Genomic DNA, 23,312 nt, shown 5'->3' with positions numbered 1-23,312 from the left:
ACGTCTGTTTTAGTTCTGGTGAAAACAAAACAAAGAGGTTATTTTTCATGCTATGATTTAAAGTTTACTGTCTGCAGAAAGTAAAGGAATTCTTTTTTCCTTTTTTTGCTGTTTTTATGAGGGGTTGTGTTTGGCCCGGGACTGGTCTCAGTCTGGGTCCGCAGCCGGGTGCCCTCTCACTTCTGTGCCACTTAATTAGCCCAGCCCTGCACAAAGGGGAGTTGGTCACATGGGCCCAATTTGGCCCGCTATAAAGTCTGCAAGGGCTCAACGTGCATTACTACAGGAGTATTTACGTGCCTGTTGCACCGGGGTAAGAGACTTTGAAGATGCGGAAAACAGGACGGAGACAAGGAAGAAGTGAAAAGAAGGAGAAAAAATAACTGAAATGAAAGGAGGGGACCCTTAAATTCCAGGGAATTTTTCCAGATGTTGCACAAATATTCTGCTGAGGCAATCCAGATGTGCTCACTCTATTTATTCCCTCCTTCTGCTGCTCACAAGGACCTCTCTTTCTTCTCTTTCTTTTCTTTCACTCTCTCTTTCTCTTACAGCCCCCCCCCTTCAAGCAGCCCACATCAGTGTTCCCTGATAGTGCCTTTTAAGTGAGGGCTTTAATAGCCCCCAGGGCACCTTAGCATCAACTAGGATCCTGTAATAAACATCCACTCTCATTCTCTACAGCACACATGTGTGTGAGAGTGTGTGTGTCAGAGAGAGGGAGATTAGGTGCCTTGTTTTATCGCTCTTTGGATCAATTAACAATTAACTCTGTTACTAACAATAGCTGCACTGATGCGATGAGAAAAAAAAAAGAAGCCATGCACACAGTGAGGCAAGACCTATACGAAAACAACATGCTTCCTGCTTCCTTTTTCGCAAGCGTCCACAATGATTTTGTTTTCCCCCCTTTCTATCACTTCTCCTCACCTCCATACAAACGCTGCTCCCCTCTCCCACAGAGCATGACCCAGTCACAACCCCTGACCCTCCCTCTCCCAGACAGCGTGCTGCTTCTCAGCTGCTCCGCTCTGCACTGCTCCAAATACACCGCTTCATGAATCAGCGTGCCGGGGACTCCAAACCACTACCACTGCCGCTACCAGTTCAGAACATACATGTTTTAGCACTGGCTAAACATGCACATGGCACATCAAAGCATACATGCGCAGGCTTGCACATGCTGACACATACTGTATGTATGCCACGGTATACTCACATGTCCCTTCTGATAGTCAAATACATGCAAATATGCCTACTCGTTCTGAAAGGATTTGCATCTTTTGTCCGTTTTACGTCATTGTCAACTGAATAACACACAAGGCAACCAACCTTTTTCATGTTTTCTAACATTTAACCCTTACAAAATCTGAGCAAAGTGGTTTGACTTCTTTCAAAAACATGGGTAGAAAGCAATGAGTGACTTAACAAGACAAATTAGTAATAAATAAATAAATAAATAGATGGATTAAAATAAAAAAACAAGAAAATTACCTGACAATAAGCAAAAAAGAACAAATTGGCAAATTGAACAAATCGAAACAAATTTGCTCAGGTTTTGAGGGTCATATAGCTTGTGAAAGGCAACTCAACGCAGCACAAGAAAACAGCGTCGTTTCAACGAGGTTTCAACGAGTTAATGGACTAAATTATGAACTGATTTTTGGAAATACACACAAACACACAAAAAAGCACAATTAATACTAAGCACAATGCATTGCTGCAGCCCTATCAAAGAAGCTGTTCATTTTGATTTAAAAAGTTAGTGTCCACTGTCTTTGCTGCCTTAAATTTTTAAGTTGACTGAATTTGAGAGAACAATTTAATTTTGTAATGATTCAACTTGTCCTTCCAAAATCAGTCAACTTAAAATTCTGAGACACCCCTGACACTAACTTAAGTTAAAAGATACAGTTTTAAGTTAAAACAAACAGCTTCTTTTTACAGTGAGTGTATGACTACACACACTCACACAAATACATAAATCTACACAGCTGCACACAGTCCTGCCAGTAACAGTCCCGTTCCGCCAACAGCTCAATGCTCAGATCTGTCCCGTTTAATCTGCACCCTTCTCCTGTTTCTCACTCTGAGCTGAAACAGAAGAAAGCATCCTAAATGTGACACTTGAACTTGTCAGAGCCGTTCACGCAGGCAACTGTCAGCACTTTGGTATGCAGAGCGCTGATGACAAAGACATGGCCAGCACCTGCGCGCCTGCCTGTCTCTGTCTGTCTTGTAAACCTGGTTGCTCAACTTTCTTCTCCGAAACAACAGATTTATGCAGACAGGCAGGGTTGCATCTGCGCCGAAACTCATTATGGTAGAGTCGAGAAGAAATTACACTGTCATGGAGCACTGATACAAAGCCATGTGCATAATCCATTTACATGATGCTGAGAACATTTTCCTTGTAGGCACAATGCAAGGGGTTTTCTCAGGCTAATAAGCAGGTTAACACATTCTATAGCATTCTGTGAAATTCAACACAGTTTCTGGTTAATGCGCTTTCTGCATTCAGTCTTCTTACTTTCAGCGACTAAGCAGTGGTGCTCTGTTAATAAAAAAGACTGGTATTACTGTGGCCAGGATGGGTTTAATTGGAGTAATTTATTATGTGTTTCATTGTTGCCTAATATTATGTGGCCTCATTGTTTTCTTTTACATGGCTCTACTGTGTGATTTTAATGCACACCCTGTCTGCAAAACAAGTTTCCCTTAAGGGGCACTAAACGATGAACTCAAATAGATTGAATGTTGTGGGGAGAGGAAGGGAGGGAAAAGCCACCTAAGCGCCATCATTTAGAAATTTTCATTTTCATTTTAATTGTTTACAGTGCTTATTAAGCCTTTGAAACCTGGGTCCACATTATTTTTCTTTTTCTGCATTTAGTCTCCTTTCATTAGCATTTAAACCTTTGAAATGTGGTCAAATTGGCTTGATTTATTTATTTTTTGTTATTAAAAACGACAGGAAAATGAAAAAGAGAGAATGATCAAATAACTATGAAAACTATTACTATTTTATTTATATACTTAGAATTAGGTTGCAGAAATATTTATTTTATTATTTATATTTATCATTTTATTCTAACACTTTTTCAGGTAATTTCCTGTTTTTTTCTCTTTTACTTTTGTTTTCACATTTTATTGTTGTCATTGCTAATTTCACGTAACTTTCTTGTAACTTTTTGGCTTATTTCTTGCTAATTTTTGGATCATCATTGTGTTGCTTATTGCCTTCTAGATTGTCTTCTACGTTCCAAGTTGCCAGTGTTGTTTTCCAGACAGAAAGCCCCTCCCCCTCTGCGCTCAACACCCTTCCTGCCGTTGAGAACATTCCAAAAACCAGACGGCCGCAGCAAGGTGTTTCAGCATAGGTGGCAAAGCCCTCCAGACTTCTCTGCAGACGTTCTGTATATGTGCACATGTCTGCGTGCGCACATACATACAGGTGTGTGTGTGTTTGTGTGTTGAGGCCGAGGGGCCGAAGTCTGGGCGGATGTATGAACGCGCTAGACCTGCCGGCGTCAACAAAGAGTTAATCACTCGTTCTCTACTGCAGGCAGAGGAAAAACCCACAGAGGAACCCTGTTATCTCAAATGCTATCTTTTCTTTTTCACTCTCTCTCTCTTGCATGGTAATTTCTGAAAATAATGTGAAAGTTACAACTCAGTAAGCACGTGCTTTGTATCTATTTCTGTGCTGACCTGTTCAACACTTTTGCATCTGCCAACGTCCCTCGGTATCCTCCATCTCATCAGTAATCCTGACTGTTTGGTAACTCCTCTAATGGATCTTCTGTGTATCATAATTGCAGTCGTAGCCTCTGATCTTACAGACTGGTTTAAAAAGGCCACTTTGCCAAAGCTGAAGCAGAATCCTGATGTTTTATTGTTAGAAGAGTGTGAAAGTCGAAGAATACTTTCTAATGCCTGTGTCTTGACAGCTGGCACTTACAGGATCCGGAAATAGTCTTGCTAGTATCTGGTTCAACAGCTTCAACTGTCCTCAATCCCTGCAGGGCTGATTCCCAGGAAGGGATAACTGAAACCTCTAAAATGAGGCGAGCAAGAACTCTAAGAGCAACTTGCAAGACAAAGTTGCAAGTTTTATTTTTTAACATTTCTGCTGAAATCAGATAATCAGGGATACTGCACAGCAGGACAGGAGCTAATGCAAATCTGAAAACCTGGTGTGCATGAAACATGGGGCTTAAAACCTGTGCAAACGAACGCTGAACATAACGGTCACTATAGAAACAAGAACGAGAAAAAATGGAGGCTTCTGTTAAGGTGTTATTATCAGCAATGCAACAATTTTCTGCAGTTATGGTTGTATTTGTTAATAGCAGCTAGTTAACACAGCTAAAACTGAGAAATTCACTGTTTGAATCACCACTTCCAAGCCCTCTGAAAGTAGCCGTCATTACATGCAATATTACATTTGCCAGGTAAAGAGAAACAGTTGCTCTGACACAGCTGGAGAAGCACGTTATTTGTTCTTAACAAGCAAGTGTAGCAATGGCATTCACATTGTGGAGGTGACGAGCAGGATTCACAAACTTTTCTATTGCTCTGATTGGTCCAAATGGTAAAGGCAATCTATATTTTCACCTAAATTTAAGATAAGATCCCAAAAAAAGCAATTCACAAAGCATCTTAGCCAAAGCTCCTAAGGTGAAGAAGTGTTTAAAGCAGGGTAAAGGACTTTTGTAGAGCTTATGGGTTTCTTAAGTAGGGGAGAAAATCGCTGCAGGAAGTGGATGAAGGGGAAAAGTGTTAAAAATTATGAAAAAGAGGAGCTACAGATTTGATATTTGTAAGTGAACGTGATCTAAAGAGAGCATTGCATTACTCGTTGAATAAATCAACACTATTGCATCATTAATGCTATTTTCAGGGTTCCCACCAATTTGCATGAACAAAATTTAAAATTTTTTCCATGGACCCATAAAAAAATGTTTTTATCTTGCCCTACTCATAATTTTCAGACATGGCAGATTCAAACCCTATTCATTTTATTGTGGTGGTAAACAAATGTATCACACGCATCGGCACATATTTGAGCATATTTGCATCTCTTTGTTGTTGTTTTTTTTTATTCTTTTGTGGCTGTTTCGCGTCTCTGTGGTTCTCTCTCATCTCTTTTGGATTATTTTGCATCTCTTTGTGGTAGTTTTCCATCTCTTAGCAGCCGTTTTACATTTTGTTATCTATATCTGGTGGTCATTTTGTGTCTCTTTGGGGTTATCCACAGACAATATAAATGTCATTACACACAACAAAATCTATGACTTTTCCAAACTTTCCATGATTTATCAATATTTCCATGACTTTTCCAGGCATGGAAAATATGACTGAAAAATCCCATGATTTTCCCAGGAATTCCACGACTGTGGGAAACCTGTATTTTACAGCTACAGACTTTAATTTCATATAAATACACACACCTTGCCTTGCATTAGCATAACAAGATAATGGACAAAAAAAGGCAAAAGTTTGTTTAAAGGGAGCTCACACTAAGGAAATATGTTAATTTTGGGAACATTATGACCTCATGATCATGCCAGGTTCATCAAGCCAGAACTAGCAAATGTGAGCTTGTTATCTGCTAATAGGTAAATATTTTTATCACATTTGCAGGCTGCCTGAAAATATGTGTAGTGTAAAAACATAACCTCAGAGAACTGAGTCACTGGCTATTATAAGCTACTTTTGTTTGGTGCCCACAGGCCACCGTGTCTTATTCAAGTCTAATTTAAATTACGGCTGGTCCTAAATAAGTTATTTTTCTGCGTGTAAAAGCCTCTCTGTGTGTTCAAAGCAAGCATATCTCTTTCACCCTGAAGGGGGAATAACTACATTTCAACTCTGAGTTGGGATTTGGCAGCGTGAGGTGGGCTCACAGGGGTCAGATCTAACTTCCATGCCAGTGCAAACCTCTACCTGACTGAGCAAAAGAAACATGGGGAATATCCTGAGCCAGGTTTGAGTATATTTTGGCAAATCATTTTGTTTTTAAATCTTCTTTCTTCTTCAAATATATAAAAAAAACATTCAAAATTTGCCTTCTACAACCTTCTACTTAACAGTGCAGACCACAGCATTAGTAGAGATACTCTTTATATTGATTTAGTCATACTGGTTTTTCACTTTTTTTTACCTTGTCTCACTTTTTTTAAAACATGTAAAATTCAAAGTCTATTCAAACATATTTTCAGCGTCCCCAATGATGTGTTCAAGGACGGCTGAAAATTTGAAAAGTCAACAATGATTTCTGTTTTTATAGTTTCTGGCTATGATAAACTGCGTAATTTTGGCGATTTTTTTAAAAGGAAACATGCATTACAAACCTGTTTTCTTAAAAAATAAATAAATAAGCTGAACATTTTATAGAAAACATGCCTTCCAAACGTGGTTTTCTGTAAAAATACATTTTTAGGGAAAAAAAAGAAAGAAAAGTGCCAACAATTCTTAAATTTTCTATAAAAATTGGCTCTGGGAGGCATGTTTTCTTAAAAATCGGCAGCAAAAGAAAGACTACAGCCTACAGCCATTAAATGTATTCCCCTCCACTGAGGCTTAAGTGCCTAAAAATGATTTGGCATGCATTGTGAGCACACATGAAGAGAGAGACAGAAAACATGAAAATGAAGAAACTTCTGTGATGAACATTTAAACAAAATTATAACCAGATCATTGTCACATGTTGGCGCATACTAAAGCTACGTTACGTTGTCTGCTACAGAAAATAAATTCACCATTATGTTGAATTTATATAATTTAATTTATTTAAAAAAACTATTTTCCAAAACTTGTACTTGTGAAATTCAATCCCTTTTCCAGGTTTTCCATGACTGTGGGAACCCAGTTAATTTCAATTTTAAAAATCACAGTTTAGTGTTCTGGTAGCTCGTGTACTTACAGCATTTGATCATGAACATTAAAAACGGTAGGCAGCCATAAATCCGATATGCCAAACTATAAAATCAAGATATGTATTTGTTGGCGTGCATGTGGAAGTACACATAACCTTCACCCTCCGCTCTCAAAACTGCTGCCTTCTGCTTACACCCAAACACCCACACACTCACACACAGGCACACACAGAACATAACCAAGGTGTTTTGCATGCTGTGGGATTTCCGTGGCCCTGTGCCCAGCAGTGCGTGGAAGCCCCACCCCCCTGGCATCTGGCAAGGTGACAGACAAACATAACGGTGGCGGTGGCGGCAATGGTGGAGGGGAAAGAGGGAGGGAGGAAGGCGTGGGGCACACTGGGACACCTCTCGTTCCCCATGACCTCAAAAAGAAACTGTGATGGAGCAGCAAGTGTGACAGTCTTAATTACCATGCTCTGTTTCTGCTGCGGCCGCCAGTGTTTACACGTACATACACGCAGGCACACGTGGAGTGTTTTCAGTATGCATGTGAAACAGACAGGGAGAGCACTGTGTATACAGTTTTATTAAAAACAATATCACAGTTGGAGTCCATCATCTAATTCTTTTGCTTTCTCTGGAAACATCAAACAAATCATTGCAGCTTTTGATCATGTTACACAGCGATCGCAACTAGTGTAACAGATACATATTATTACGACATGTAAAGCAATGATCCACTGTAGTTTAATCTAACTACTGTGGCCTAACATATGGTTGCAGAAAATAGAAGTCTGCTGCATTGATCTACACATTAAATGAAATAAATCAGCATTTTATTTTTTTTACATCTGTGGTTCTCATGTGGCCAATTATAATTAGCATGGAGAAAAAAATGTGAGTATAAGGAAATACAATGACATGAAGGAGCATAGCATATCTAGGATTCTCTCGATTCGTCATCCCTCTCCAGCGAATACCCATCAAAGCCTATGTGCGCATAACTTCATTACAAAATACATCATAACCGCCAAACAGCCGAGATATTTTCATGCATTACAGCAATCACAGAAGAAGAGACGGCAGTCGTGTTTATTACTGAAAACAAGCCAACGTGAGGAGTGAGGCAGATAGTTTGCTTCTGTACTGTTTCTTTTGGGTTATTAGGAAGGTTTTAATCTCACAACACAATATGCCGTTTTCTTTCATACTTATAGTGTCGCTCTTCTTTCTCAGTCTCTCATAGCTTGCACAGCGACGCACACAGAACACAGAGAACAGCGATCCGGCTAGAGTAGGGCAAAACGACCTTCATCTCAATGCGAATTATGAGTGTGATCTGGTCAAATCCCCACAGAGACTACGTTTCCACTTCAAAAGAGTGGCTGTACGCACCCTGAATACTGCCAGCCCGCAGAAAAGCCATTCAGACACTCGGAGGACCTGCAATAAACCCTGAGACTAATGGTGCGCAGATGATTCCAGCGCTGAGCAGTGAAAGCGCTCACAGCAACAAGCAAGCTTCTGCAAATCCAAACTGTGAGTGTAAATTATTGCTGAAAAGACACGTTCGTTTTCATTTTCATCAAGAAAAAGTTTATACATTCCCTGGTTCTAGCTTTGAAAATGTACAGATTTGCAGCTGTTCTATTTTATATGATTGAAAACTGAATATTTTGGGGTTTGGACAGAAGATAAGCAATGTGAAGATATCACCTTGGGCTCTGAGTATTTGTGAAGGCCATTTTTGAATGTTTTATAGACTAAATTTAGACTAATTCTTAGCCACAACACCAGTGCCAATTACCATAAATTTCAAATAATGAAATCTTGACAAAGATTGTCAAATTTTCACTTAATCTCCAACCAGTTTAATTTTTATTCAAGTCATTTTAAAAAAAAAAAAAAAAAAGAAAAGAAAAGTAAAACTTCTCAGATTCCAGCTCCTTACATTTCTGGTTTCTTTACTTCTCTATGACAATTAACTGAGAGCTTCTGAGTTGCAGAGAAAACAGGACCTTTAAGAGCATCAACTTATGTTTTGGGAAACACAAAGAGATAATTTTCATTATCAACAGACTGACTGACAATGAAAATGATCTTTACTGATGGCCCTAAACATAAAAAAGTGCAAGAAATAGAAAGGTAGACAGAAAGAAATTAAAACAAAAAGACAAATAAAAAACTACATGCTACTGTCTTTAAACACTTCAAACAACAGATTGAACGCCAAAGGCAAATTCCTGAAATGATCGAGCATACGAGGAGCAAAGGTCAAGGTTTGAGGTGCAAAGTTCAGTGCGGCCGTTATCAATAAGGACCTCATGCGAGCAAGGAGCTCCTCACACAAATAATTAACGAGCCTTGGAGTCGCTCCACAATTTGGGCATCGAAAAGCCCTACAGCAGTTTCTGATATGTTTGGATCATAAACAAGTGTGGGCTGCAGAGGAGAGAGCATGACAGGCGAAAATATGCTCTGTTTTATCTGAAGCCAACGCTTAATGATTTATACTGATCGGCAGAGATATAGAGGGGGGAAAAAATACTGGTCTACACTTCATCGCAGTTTACTGTAAATCAAAAAAACACACACTCCCGCTGTGCTCATAATTAGAGTGTAAATCATTTTTTTTCTCTCATACAGTTTGGTTTGGATATTGGCAGGGGTGAGGGGTGGGAAAGTGGAGAGTGGGCACATAGAAGGCAAGCAAATTTTCTTTGATTTGCTTGACTAAAAGGCCTCATGGGTGAGATTGCGAGAGAGACGAGGGGGTGGGGGGGCTGTCACTTTAAGCCATTAAGTCTCGCTATAAAACTCCTCCAATAAAAATGACAGCTGCAGCCCCTTTTCTCAAAAGGGGAGCAAAAGCATCACATCGGGAACACAAAACTGGACGGCCGTAAAAGACAAACTTGGCCAAATGCTTTTGGCAGTGTAATTCCACCAGCCCACTCCCACCACACACACACACACACACACACACACACACACAACCCCCCCCGGCGGACACACACCCTCTCCCTGTATTACCTTTGTTCCTGAGTTACTGCCAGAAAAGGAATGTCAGTCTCTCCCACACACACACCATCATGAATCTCACTTTCCCATCAAAGACCATGAACTTCATTGATATGAGGAGTCAGTGTCTTTGCTGGGGGTACCTTAAAGTCCCCAAAACTGTATATACCACACAGTTAAGTTACACTGGATTCAGAACAAACAACACACACTGTGAGTGGTGTAACCAGCCTTTAGAGTCAGTAGGGACTTTTCAGTAGTGTAAATTAATTGTAATTTATCAAAAGTTTTGTTCCATAGAGCTTTGTAAAAAATAAAGACTTCTGTCATGGATTGCTTTAAGACTAGTCGAATAAATTGTCTTTAAAATAATCTAGTTTTGCTGAGTCTTAAAGTACACGTTTAATGTGCAAATATCTAAAAGTTTAATCATTCAAATTTGACAAAATTGTAGAAAAAAAGGTTTTGATTTTCAAATAAGTTCCTATAAAATTGTGTTTGTCATTTTGAGTCAAAAGTCTGGTGAACATAGACTGTTTTAATAATCAACTAATAAGAAATAATGAAAAAAAAGAAGAAATAATGACTGTACATTGTTGTTGATTCAGTTTGATCCATATCACCCAAATTAAAAGGGTTTATAATCCAAACAACACTATCCTCTCTCCATGGATATGCAAAAAAAAAATTCTAAATGAAACCATACATTTGCAACAATCACCTTCAATTAAGAGACATACCTCAGTGCCAAATAATCAACCACATAGTAAATCATTACCTTCAGATTTGACTGACTTGTAGGAAAAAATCAGCTTTCCACCTCACACTCAAACACTATCCTTTCCTTTCACAGCCGCACTGTTTATTCCACTGACAGACTGTCACGATCAACCTCATATTACTGTGACAAAAGGACACTTTCTCCTTTCAATGTCATCCCTTCAGTCTTCATAGCTTAGTGTCAGATATGGAGGGTGGTGTGGGGGGTGTGTGAGAGTGGAAATCAGGCAGCACATCACCATACAGTACAGAGCACACGGTGCCAAAGGAAGGTGTCGTCATCACGGCCAACAACCAATCTATAATTGTAAAAATGTACCCGCTGTCATTTCAAACAGTTGCATGTCAGAATTTCTAATGCAGCACGACAGATAATTACACTGAGTACGCGGCTAATCAATACATTCAAGGACTTTGCAGATAGTGCTGTCCTTGAAGTGGCCAACTACCAATCAGCACTCAAGTGGACCTTTGATGGAGCAAGTTTAAATATAAATGGCGATATAAGGGCCCGCAGATTAGGACTACAGGCGATGAAAAAGCTGCTGATACAGCATGTGTCGAGGAAAAGATGAGATTCTGGAAAAGTGTTCCTGCTCATTTAAACAATTAAGCCTTACACCAACCAGAGAGGCTTTCAGATAGACTTGTATGTGCTGTCAAGTGTCTGCAAGAGCTACTCTGGTACACACTTAGGTGCACTGAAACTTGAATCACTTTCAGCGTGGACACACAATACGGTGCACCTGTAATAACAGTCTGTCAGTGTGTGTAATGCTGGCGGTTTAGAGTATTTCTGGGAAGCCACATAAAGGGCGTTGTGGCGACAGTGTCAGCGAGCAGGGCCCTGTAACAGAAGAAAGGCGGCCCGGTTGTCTCAGAAGTCCCCGTGAATCTCCTCGGTGCATCCAGGCAGCTGATGATTCGTGTCGGAGGTGTAACAAGACGCCCTCATGAAAGAGCAGTAGACACAATAACAGGGCTCGCCTACAGCTCCGTGCTGTATCTCTGCTACAGGGGACAAGGGTCTGCTCTGTTCACTTTGACAAACTCACAGTAGCAGCTCGGCATTAATAATTTACAGTGTGGTGTGGTGGTGTGTGACAGCGTGTGTTTAAAGTGGAAATTAAAAGGGCCCCTTAATGAAGATTACACTTGGCCTAAGATTAGTCGTTTGAAAACAGAGTCACTCATAAAAATATATTCAAATTGTTGTTGAACTTGTTCTGGAAACTCAAACACGTCCTGTGCTGCTATCTAAAAATATGACTGCTGTGTAAATGCCCCCTTTTGCCTTCAAGTCTTTACTTTCTGGAGAAATACAGCATGAAAAATGTACAGTATGTGAAAGTTGCCATAAAAACACAAAAAGTGCTAAATAGAGTTCTATCAACTAAGTGTCCTCAACATTCTGATTCCTGCATTAATAAAATGAGCATTTTCATCCAAAAAATATTGGCCTCAGCTCAAAACTAAGACATGACAACAGTGTGCAAAGATCCCGGTGCAGTTATCCCACACCTGTGCAACTTTTTTCCAAACTAATCTCTACTTGAGTGCGTTCTAAAGAGACACTTTGTGCACAGAGCCAAGTTTAAATCAAATTTTTATGCTGCTTGGGTTCACTTAGGAACACTTGCTGCACATTCAAAGTAAAACGGAAGCAAGTGAGACAAGTCACGTGAAAAACAACATAAAACTTGAAAAGGCACGTTTAATTTGAATCAAATAGTGAGCCGACTTAAAGAAAACGCACACAACTTCCACACGACACTTCAAGCTAGCTTGACACAAACAGCAAATACTAACAAAGTTTTAAAAAAAAAAAAAAAAAAACAACTCCTCGTGCAAATGTATTTTCATTTAACTGCTTCTGCAAAAATATTTAAACGTAGTCCTCATACTGTCGCGTTTAAGTGCAAAGCTCCATCTCGCTTCGCACTTTTCCATGTGTAACCGTCATTTAAATTAAAGTTTCGAGCAAAGTTAAAACTATATTTAACTGCAGCGCACGCGAGCTGTGCGCACGCCTTATCCAAAGCGAGATGCCACTCCGTATCAAAAGATGTCAACAGCTCAAATGCAACACCAGCTATGCAACATTCAGACGACAAAAACTGCATTTTATGTCATTAGTAGCGAAAGAACACAGCGTCCGCTAATAGCGCGTCAACAGCTCCAAACATGTTGATGCATTTGGCAACTCGCTGCACGCGCTGTCAAAAGAAAGAAGGGGGCACGGGGAAAAAAAAGAAAATCAGCGCGAGGACACACTATCTGCCGATGAAAGTCGTATCAAAACCCCTCACATTTACAACAAAACAAGGCTTAGTCATTACAATAACAAACTTACCCAATGACAAGAACGGTTTGGTTTCCATGTCTGTCTGGTAGGTTAGCTCATGCCAGCTGAGACGACCGCGTTTGGGAGTTTTTCGCAGGCGGCTGCTCGAGCAGACCAGACCAGACCAGGGCGCTGCTGCTGCTGCTGCTGCTGTGGTCCTCTTCGGATAGACTCTTTGCACGAAGTAAAAGTGACAGGTCGATGTGTGGTAGTCTCAGAAGATAACCTAATGTTTCTACCTCTGTCTGCTCACTCAGCTGCTGCGCTCGCACTCCTCTCCTCTCCCTCTCGCTCTCGGTGTACAACAACTCCAACTACTGGATCTGCACTGCAAAAGGGACCTGTGCAGGGGGTACTCCCACCAACGTAGGCCGGGCTGCAGCGACGCAACAGACATACACAGCAGCCTTATCGTGAACTTTGTGTTTGTCTTTCTTTTGGGCTGTTAATTTCAAAGTGCATTTGATTACAGATTTCAAAAGTAGTTTCCTCCAAATATAAGTTTTCCTAATCATGCGGAGCCCCTTCAGCTGAGCAGCAGCCAGCCTACTTATTCTTTCCACTGCTTATCTCCTGTTATTTTAACCTGGTCACATCTGTTGAACCAGGGCTGTTGGCTCAGTAGATAGATCTTTCAACTGCTTTTACTCACAGCTGAAGCAATTAGGTTATCTCTCTCCCTATAGAAGCTGCTACAACTTAAAAAAAAATCAAATTAACACACTTACCAACACAGAAGTGTAGGAATTTTACAGCATTTATCCAGTCGGAATCAGTTATCAAATCCTCCTCTTAAAGCTATGTCGTTTTGAAACTCAAACTTAAATAATTATTTAAAAGTTGCCAGAAAAACAAAAAGTCCCTGTTTTGTGCATTCAGATTCAAAAGTAGGAAACCTTTTCTCATAACAAACTGACAGAATTTGTCTTTGTCATGTCTCCAAGTAGCATTGCCATTTTCTAATGAAAGAAGCAAAAGAAACACAAAATGCATACAAAAAGGGCAAACCAATCACAAAGACACACAAAGGAACTACAAAGAGACACAAAATGACTTCAAGAAGACAAAAAATAACCACAAAAGAGGGAAAACAAACATAAAGATATACAAAATGACTAAATAACCAAAAAAACACTGAAGCAGCTCAAGGAGACACAAGATAAGGGCCAAAACACCAAAAAAGAGACACAAAATTACTACAAAACAGGGGCAAAACCCCCAAAATATAAATAAACAATAAAAAGAAACAAAATACCTACAATCAGGGTCAACACAACAAAAAAAGACAAAATGACAAGAAAAAGATACAAAACAACAATAAAAGATGCACAATGACGTCAAGGACCCACACAGCCACTACAAAAAGGAGCAAAACAATCACAAAGACACACAAATAACAACAAAAAAAACACAAAACAAAACGGAGACACACAGTAACTAACTCAATACTGACTAAATAAAAGCACCAAAACAAACAAGACACAAAATCACCAGAAAAAGACGCTGACTATAAAGACATACTAAATAGCTTTTTTAAAAAAGGCAAAATCACCACAAAGTCTGTGGAGGTGGTGCCTTTTACAAGTCTGTGCCCAGGAGCCCATTGTGTCCTGTGTTCCTAAAAAGGAGATATTGTTTTTACATTGTGTGGAACAACAACAAAGTAAACCCAGACCAACAAAGTTGTGCAAGCCAAAAGTTACACAATAACAATATCAATGTTCTATCTCAAAAGTCCCCACTCTGCATCTGCTAACGTTTACTAAACTCACACTGTGATCTGCCAACATGGCACAAAAAAAAAGATCTATGAATTTATTGCAGATGCATAAAAGTTTGGGGGCAGATTCACATAAAAACCCCCCTCGGGTAGCTTTACAGCACACTCAATTTGCATAACTCTCACTGCATTAGAGCACATCTCTATCTCTGACATTGTTCTCGCTGCTGTATCTGCTCTGGACATGATAGTAAAATGCCTAATTCAAGCCACATCCGTCTTGTGTGCAACACACACAGAGGGAGACACGTGTCAGGACAGTGAAAAACGTCACTTCTTTGGCCCAGATTGAAGCAGATTACCACAGCTGCTTTACATGCTGCAAAAATCCCCCTATGCTGTGCATTATAGGAGCGGTGGAGGGTATGCATACGCCTCCTGCAGCCATCCTCTAGGCCCCTGTGATGAGCCTGCTCCTATTAAGCATTTGGAGGTGTTCGCCACGTTTGCACTGAGGCGAGATACATAATTAATGCAATGCATGGCACATCAAAGATCAAAGGCAGTTGTGCAGAAAAAAAAAGTTAAGTCTGACTGGGCACTGTTTCAAGGTGTGTTTGTGTGTGTGTGTGTGTGTGTGTGTGTGTGTGCGCGTTACAGATGTGCGAGGAGAGAAAAAAAATGAGGCTGATTATTCCACTCACTCTTTTTGTCCGTCTATCTTAGTATCAGGTAAACAGGTATCAATTGTCACACAGTAACACACAGAGAACTGTAAAATCTGAATAGTTTATCTTACGTATAGTTTAGTTTATACATATAGTTTTTCCCTAACTTTTCTATTTTTTCCCCGTTCATTTTTCCCCCTTTTTTTGAAAGTAATTCTCTAAATTTACTAATATCTCTCAATTAGTTTAACACGTCATTTTTAAGTTGCAACAAATCAAGTAAATATAACTAAATTTCAAGCAATCTTAACAATTAGATATGAAGTAAACATAAATTAAGACTAAAAGTTATATATTTACATATTTCAAGGCAATCAGTTTCCTCATTTTTTTTTTAAAGTAAAATCAACTTGTCAGATCTTAAAGTGAGGGAAGAACAGTGATTTGACATCCTATCTGTCCTGTTTGGCTGTTTTTCCTCGGGCTGTCCCTCTGTAATAGAAGACAGACACAACATGGCCTTTTTGAACGCCTCGATCAAGCCGAATTCTCTCATCTGCCCCGCTACAGCAAGCTATTTAATCCTGAGCCATGATTAATAGCGGTCTGACCCTTCACCTCCATCCATATAAATTGTCCGGAGGCTGTTTTGGTTCTGCTCAACACCTCACACCTCTGCTCGAGTCTTACTCTTAATTGCAATATCTCTTGGCTCAGTTCTTTCTTTTGTTTTTTCTCCATTTTAAGCAATGTGTTTGGGCCTCAGGGGATGGGAGACCACCGTTACGATACACTCCGCTATGGTTTGCTTTGACAGCCAGCCTCCTCCTCTTTCTCCCTCTCTTAAAGTGGGTGATAAATGAGACAAGGGCCTTTTGGTCTCCTTTGTACTTTGACCATTCACGACAAGCTCATCCGTAAAAGCGATTATGGCCTCTTTTCAGTGGCAATGACAATGGTGTCCTGTCCTGAGGAATGTACGGATAAATATACACTGCAATCAATTTTTCAATAGCGAAAGATGCTCATTACTATTCAGTCTAGGTGATGTCTTAAAATAGCTTGTTGAGTCCAACTACTGGCACAAAACTCAAAGGTACTCAATTTACAAATGTATAAAAAGGAGGAAAACCACTAATTTGAGAATTTGGATTCAGAAAAAAAAGACTTTCTTGCTTCCTAAATGACTTGATTCCCAAAATGTTGTAGATCGACCTTATGAAACCTAGAGTGACATGCTGAAATGGCCACGAATTGGTGCAATTTCTTTCAAAACTATGGGGAAAAAAGGAAATAAGCAACAAAATGTTCCATAATTGCAAGAAACTAGTAGATTTATAATAAATAATTATCCTATTTACATTTTTAAAAATATGTTACAAAATTCTAAGAATTTTAAGAATTTTTTAAGGTAATTTCCTTGTTTTTTATTTTTTTTAATAAAAAAACAACTAATTTTCAGGTAATTTTCTAATACGTTTTTTTTTTTTTTTTTACTAATTTCTTGATCATTTTTAGGTCATTTCTTTGTTCATTGCTTACAGCCCTCTTCCAGTGTTTTTGAAAGAAATCAGATCAATTTGCACAGATTTCAAAGGGTTAACTGACTTATTGCTTAAGCACTACTGGAATATAACTTTTTAAATACCATATTAAGCCAAAATTGAAATGAAGGAAACTGCTTAAAGCAAGACACATAGTTGATTTGTGTTTTATTTAGAGGAAATACCTGACATTTCTCTGTTTTTAAATTTTTTTATTCCACTTAATTGTGGACACGATTGAGGTCTGAGGAAGAAGGTGTGCTACGAACAATACAAAAAGTGTGTGAGATCATTAGGGCGTTTGCTGAGGTGTTCAGCATTGTTCGCCCCGAGGGAAAGTCTTGATCGTCACAGCCCCGGGTTCACATTCCTTAACCCCAGGGTCAGGGCTTTGTCTGAGGATAGCACTGAGGCAACTTCCCCTGCGGAAATCAACAAGAGCTGACACACTGAACGCTGGAGACGCTCACAGAGGCAGGAAGAGGGACGGCCGCACACGCAGAAGAAGACACATGGTCATAAAGATGGCTATTTTGTCTGAAAACTAAGAAAAACGGTAAAAGCAACATACCTATGTCTGTGCTTTTAGTGCATTAAATACAAATCACAGAAACGTTTTTGCTGACCACTCTCAAATGCATGTTGAACACTTTTAGATTTTTGGATGTATTTTCCCATCTTTTCTAGACAGCTATTGATTTCCATTTAATTTTTGCATTGGTGTAAATGTTGGGGGGAACGCAGGGGACACATTACCCTAAATATTTGCTTTAGTTAGTTTTACTTTGCCATATTTAACCCTTTTAACACTGAGCAAATTGACTTGATTTCTTCTGAAAGCTTGAGGGAAAATAGAAATGTGTTTAATATTATTATTTTCTTTTTTAATAATAACATTATTATTTTAAACTTTTTTTCTTCTTATTTTTAGGTAATTTTCTTGCACTTTTTATAAAGTTTAGAAATTTTATAAAGTTGCTTACTGCTTTTTACCAATTTTAAAAGAAATTCAGCCAATTTACCTAGGTTTTAAAGGGTTAATTGAATTTACACCATAAATTGATGCAGAAAATGCACAAACTGATGAAAAAAAACAGACTTGAGAAAATTAATTGTTGATATTCAAATTTCTCTTTTGGAGGATGACCAAACTCTGTTTCTTACATGTCTTCCCCTAATGAAACAAAATGTTTGCCTTTGCATTTCTGCACAGAGTTAAAATCACATAGCAGAGTCTTGTTGTGCAATCGTAGAAAAAATACATTCAAATCTTAGAATAATTTAGAGTGATTTGTATTTAATGGGCTAAAACATGCCAAGCCCCGGGTATGATCCACTAAAACACATTGCAATGACATTAGCCATGTTTTAACAATATCTTTCTTTTAGGGCTTCTGGCATTTTTTCTTATTCCAGTAAAAATGAAAACATATACTATTAAATAAAGATCTCAAAAACAATTCCTGCTTTCCAAAGAAGCGCCCGTGAAGCACATTTCAGCTGATATGCACAGCACCACTTCGCTCCGCTCTGTTTTCACAGATAGAGTTCATTTCATCGGAGGTGATAAGAGCCTTGTGGATATCTGCCCATCAAATCCAACTGATGGATGACATGAATCCAGGCACAGGGCCAGGGAACGGTAGCTTAAAAAGAAGAAGAAGCAAAAAAAAACGCACAATATTTTCCTAAATGATCAGAGCCCATTTCGCTCAGGGCTGTTATCAATATTGAACATTACATCAGCTGTATCTGCTGGGTTTTGAATGCTGCCACTGGCAGACGAGACTCATTCAATGGGAACATCTGACGCCCAGGCATGCATCATTCTTTACTATGGTATTAAAGTGAAATTGGCTACATTTAAACAGACACGGCGATAAATCTCATCAGAGCACGGCAGAGGCTGCTTTTATCGCGGAGGGGAGAATCACCGTCCCTGCAGAGCATCATCTTCTTACCTACGATTGAGTCCAGCATTATTGCTCCATGATGGAGCTACTGTGCAGCCAGAGCCGACAGATTGAGAGGCTGAATTATGACTGTGCAAAGGGTTGAAGGTGTAGTCAAATAATATTTTTTTATTTTGGTCCAGAGTTGAAAGAGGACAGCCGATGTAAGCTTATGTTGGAAAGTTAAGAGTGGAATAAAATTCATACAGTTTATTGAGTTTGGGATGAATTTGGTTCAGTTTTGTTTTCAAACGATGATGACTTTTGATTATTTTAGACCAAGATTTTTAGAAAAATATGAATTCAAGAGATTGTGATAGAACTGTTTTCCATTAGCATAAGTCAAAAATAAATAAAATGTCACCTTCAGAATGTCCTTTCTCCCTTTCTGTTTTTAACAAACATCTCTCCAGTGTCACTGTATGCACATGCCCAATCACAGTTTTTATTATCAAATTCCTGCAATACCATTACATGCAATCTGTCTCTCCACAGACTTGACTTTAAGTAGGTCTACAGCACATTTCATAAGATCTGTCTTATCCTGAGCCCTCGTTCACACAGCTGTTTATCTAGGTCTGTTATGAAATGACAGTAGAACTACCAGTTCTATTGTTTTTCCACATTGTGTGCCGAATGTTAAACACTTCTGTGCAAATATTTGTGGTCAAAATGTGCTGGCAACAACCAGTTTAAGTGTTAAGTATCACTTACTAGATTTACATTTTAGCATTTTTTTTGGCTTGCAGTTTTCCCATGCAAAGCTGAGATGCTTTGTGTGGCATTGTTGCTGATCCTGCTTTCAAAGGGTTAATAGCTGCAGGAAAAACAGCAAAAGGTTGCAGAGAAACACCCAAATTAAGTTGCTGAAAAGCCACTGAAAACACAGTGATGGGTTACTAAAAATAACTGCTTTTACTGTTTGTTAGTCTCAAACTGTGGTCTGAAACTTGACAGGAATCTCACCTAGCCATCATGCTATCCTTGGCTTCCCTCCACCTCAAAGTTAGCTTAAATGTCACTTAAGAAATATTGATATGATACGTGTGAAATGCACAAGTGTAACATGCACTAAGATTAGGAAGCATTACTCAAAAAAGAACCCAAATAATAATTATAAAAAAAACAAACCCTACAACAAATAAAGGTAGAAAATACAAAAATATATCGACCTCAAAGCAGAAATGATACCTTTTTTTTTTTTTTAAATGACAAATTAAGACCTTTCATACAGCTACAAAACCTCAGAGAGGCCAGGACATATCTGACACTGGTCAATAGATGTGTCCTAAGTGACTTCCTCTCCAGTCAGTACAGTACAGCTGAGAGCGCAGAACACTGTTGGACTTCAGCTGGGTAAACATTCCCTACCGAGGCCAGAGATCTTGTGTACACACAGGGCACAGCGCACGTTCAGCGAGGGGGCCTCACAGCCGCCGCAAGGATGGATGGTCTAACCAGGCCAGAGTCCATGTGGGCACAGCAGTCAAAATATGACAAGAGACCACCCCATCTGCTGAAACCATTAAGCTCTGATGAACAGATACCAGCTTGGTTTGGGCTAGGGATGTTGTGTTTCCACACGTGTGCTCGCTAACATGCACACACGCTGCATGTTAAGCAACCTCTCAGACCGCCTGTGAGGGAAACTGACTCAATGGTGCTTGAAAGAGACTGAGAGTGATTTCACTGAGAGGAGCATTAGAGTGAAGTGGAGTAACAGGACACCTAAAGACCAGCAGTGACAGTCGCACACACATGCACGCAAGAGCGTAGCTAATAATAAACCTCTGTGAGTCACTTATGGCGGACGTAATGAAGATAATACGTTTTTCTTTTGTTGAAATCAAAGTCATTTTTCCTGTACTTGAAAGGAGGCCTGTGGAAATATCAGGGTCAGACATTAATGTGCGAGTGTGCAAGGCGCAGTTAGCCCAAGGGATGCAGAGAGTCAAAGTGATGCCATTTGTCTCTATTAACTCCTCCTCACAGGCCCTCGTATTGGAACCAATTAGACATTTACCATCTTTCACAGCCCTCAGATGATTGTTTGTCTCTTAGATAGCAGGAAATCAAAAAATACTTGGCATATTTCCAGCAACTTTGATGGCACGTTTGTCCATTGCCCTGAAGAAAAAGCTATTTGTTTTTTGCGCAGATGGTGCAACAATGTGAGCATTTATAACACTCCTTAATCTTGACTCGTGACTTGCTGCCATTTTGACTTAATTTGGCAAAAACATGTCCTCCTAATTGAACAATAAAATGCACTGTTTGCTCTCTACAACAACACGACAAGCATTTCCCGATCTGACACCTCTATTAGCAGCACACTTTTCAGTGTTTTTCTAAAACTGTCAGTTACAGTTAAGAAAGAGATATGATGATGCCACAATACTTTGGTTAAGGTTTGGTTAAGTTTTTTGGCAAAAAAAACCCCCATCTTGGCAAGGTTTAGGAAGACATATTGGTTTTAGCTAAGGGCTTGCCTACATATATACAGATGTTTTTGTACCTTACCAGTTTGTTTACATTTTGTTAGCACTTATCTGTCTAATGACTACTTTCCACTTAAGCTTAGTATTGCTGTACTACTTCACAAACAAATGGAGCAGTCTGCTTCACCCAATGGTATCAACTCCAACTCAGGTATGGGATTGTTGTCGAATTGATAAGTGGAAGGAAAACATCCACATATCTAGAGCATCACTTGTATCTTTGAACTCCTTTGTCCTTAGATTGAAGGGGAATCAATGGGGATGGCAGCTCCTGTAGCTGTTTTTTTAACAGTAACATAAGACTGTACACTTCAATATCTTTGTGATGAGGGGAGACTGAGGAAGCTAGCGAACAATAGCAAGTGACTGAAGTTGTTTTCACACTCTAGTGTAGACAGACGCATTTTGTAAAATGTCGTGGGCAGATATTTTTGTTTAAAGAGGGGTAAAATAAATAAATAATAAAAATATTAATTTTCAATAAATATGTGTATATGTGTAGACACGGCTTAAATAAATACTGTCATGGGAACAATAACAAAAATGTAGTTAAGGTAAGGGGACAATTGCCGTCATCATGTTAACTGTCAATAAGAAAAAAGAAGCAAATATGTCCTTTGCATGTTTTTCTTTGATTCATGGTTGAAATTTTCTGGTTTGTGATATATTTCACATAAACTACCATACATCTCAGAAACATTGTACAATTGCATACAAATCTGATGCCACATGCACATTTCAACCAAAGGCGTTCAAGCAAAAGTTAAAGGATTTTGCCAATATGTGAATTTAAATAGCTTGTCGGCGTTCATGAGACTGATTTTGACAAATTTTGCATAAATCATCCTGATTGTTCCAGACAGGATTTTGGTACTTTCCAAAAATCATGACGACCACATGCCAATTAGTATGATTCACTGCTGTTATGTGTATTTTGATGTAGGTCCAGATCCAGGTACATGGAAAAAAAAATAAAAAATTCATATCAATCATACTAAAAACTGTGTGACCTCAGAAAACACAGGCTTATTCTGGGTACCTCTTTGTATTTTATTTTATTTTTTTTTTTAATGAATGACCATGGGTTTAAAAAGAAAAAAAAAAAAAATCAGAGAATGTCTTTCAAAAGAAGTCGTTCCTACCTACTCAGCACATCACAATCTTTTGAATTTCAAAGTTTTAAAAGTCAAGCAAGTGGAATGAAAAAAAAAAACAAACAAAAAAAACTTATTTCCAAACCTTTCATGCCAGAACAGCTCTATCTTGTCAGCAGCCTACTGGAGAACCGCCCTTCCTTCACACATTATCTGCCTGCGAACTGAGAGCATAGGGCTCGGATGTGTATGTGGGTGTGTGTGTCTGAGCCACACTCTCGCTGTGATTTACAGCTTCTCTCACACTCTCCCCTTCTGTCTGCTGGTCAACTGCCATGGTGAAGGCGGCTACAATGGCCGGCTACGAAGAACCATAAATCTGGACACTTCCTACCACTGTCTCCCACTTCAAGGGAAAGCCTGTCCTGTTGCAAACATGATTAACCCTCTTCCTCCTTGTCCACAACCCCCTGCACACACCCTCCAATCTCCTCCACCACCCCCCCCCAACAAGAGGCCAAGCTGCAGGGGAAAACAGGGCCTCCTTCACACCTCACAGGCAAGGAACCCTTCAGATTTGCCATTCCTTCCCTTCACAGGAAATAGCTAATAAAGTGTAACCTCCACTTTGTATTAAGATGCACATAAATAAAAAATTAAAAACTGTGTAAAAGTAAACAAAACAGTTCATGCACGGAGTTACAGTATTCCTCCCCCACAATATGCTAAGTACAAAAGCTAATGCTTTTTTTTCTCCAAGTTTTTTATGAAAGTGCCTCACTTCTCCCAATGACAAAGTGAGAAAAA

General features: G+C 39.2%; 1 protein-coding gene across 5 annotated transcripts in view; it reads right to left on the bottom strand.

Annotated features, from left to right (window-relative positions):
* rxraa (retinoid X receptor, alpha a) overlaps positions 1-23,312 on the bottom strand; it is a 245,212-nt gene that overhangs the window by 116,909 nt on the left and 104,991 nt on the right. Inside the window, exon 1 of one of the 5 annotated variants that reach the window (XM_042508877.2) lies at positions 13,039-13,379. The exons of 3 other annotated variants lie outside the window; for them this stretch is intronic. In XM_042508877.2, the coding sequence (XP_042364811.1) occupies positions 13,039-13,066 (28 nt within the window). In that variant the 5' untranslated portion in view covers positions 13,067-13,379. Of the gene's footprint in view, positions 1-13,038; positions 13,380-23,312 lie in introns of those variants that run through there. One more of the 5 variants, XM_042508879.2, reaches the window with a different exon arrangement.

Source organism: Plectropomus leopardus, chromosome 20 (assembly GCF_026936395.1).
Source record: "Plectropomus leopardus strain MGB_pleo_1.0 chromosome 20, ASM2693639v1, whole genome shotgun sequence".
NCBI classification, from domain to species: domain Eukaryota; kingdom Metazoa; phylum Chordata; class Actinopteri; order Perciformes; family Serranidae; genus Plectropomus; species Plectropomus leopardus.
Note: the sequence above shows the minus strand (reverse complement) of the source record. Positions and strands in the feature narration are given on the sequence as shown.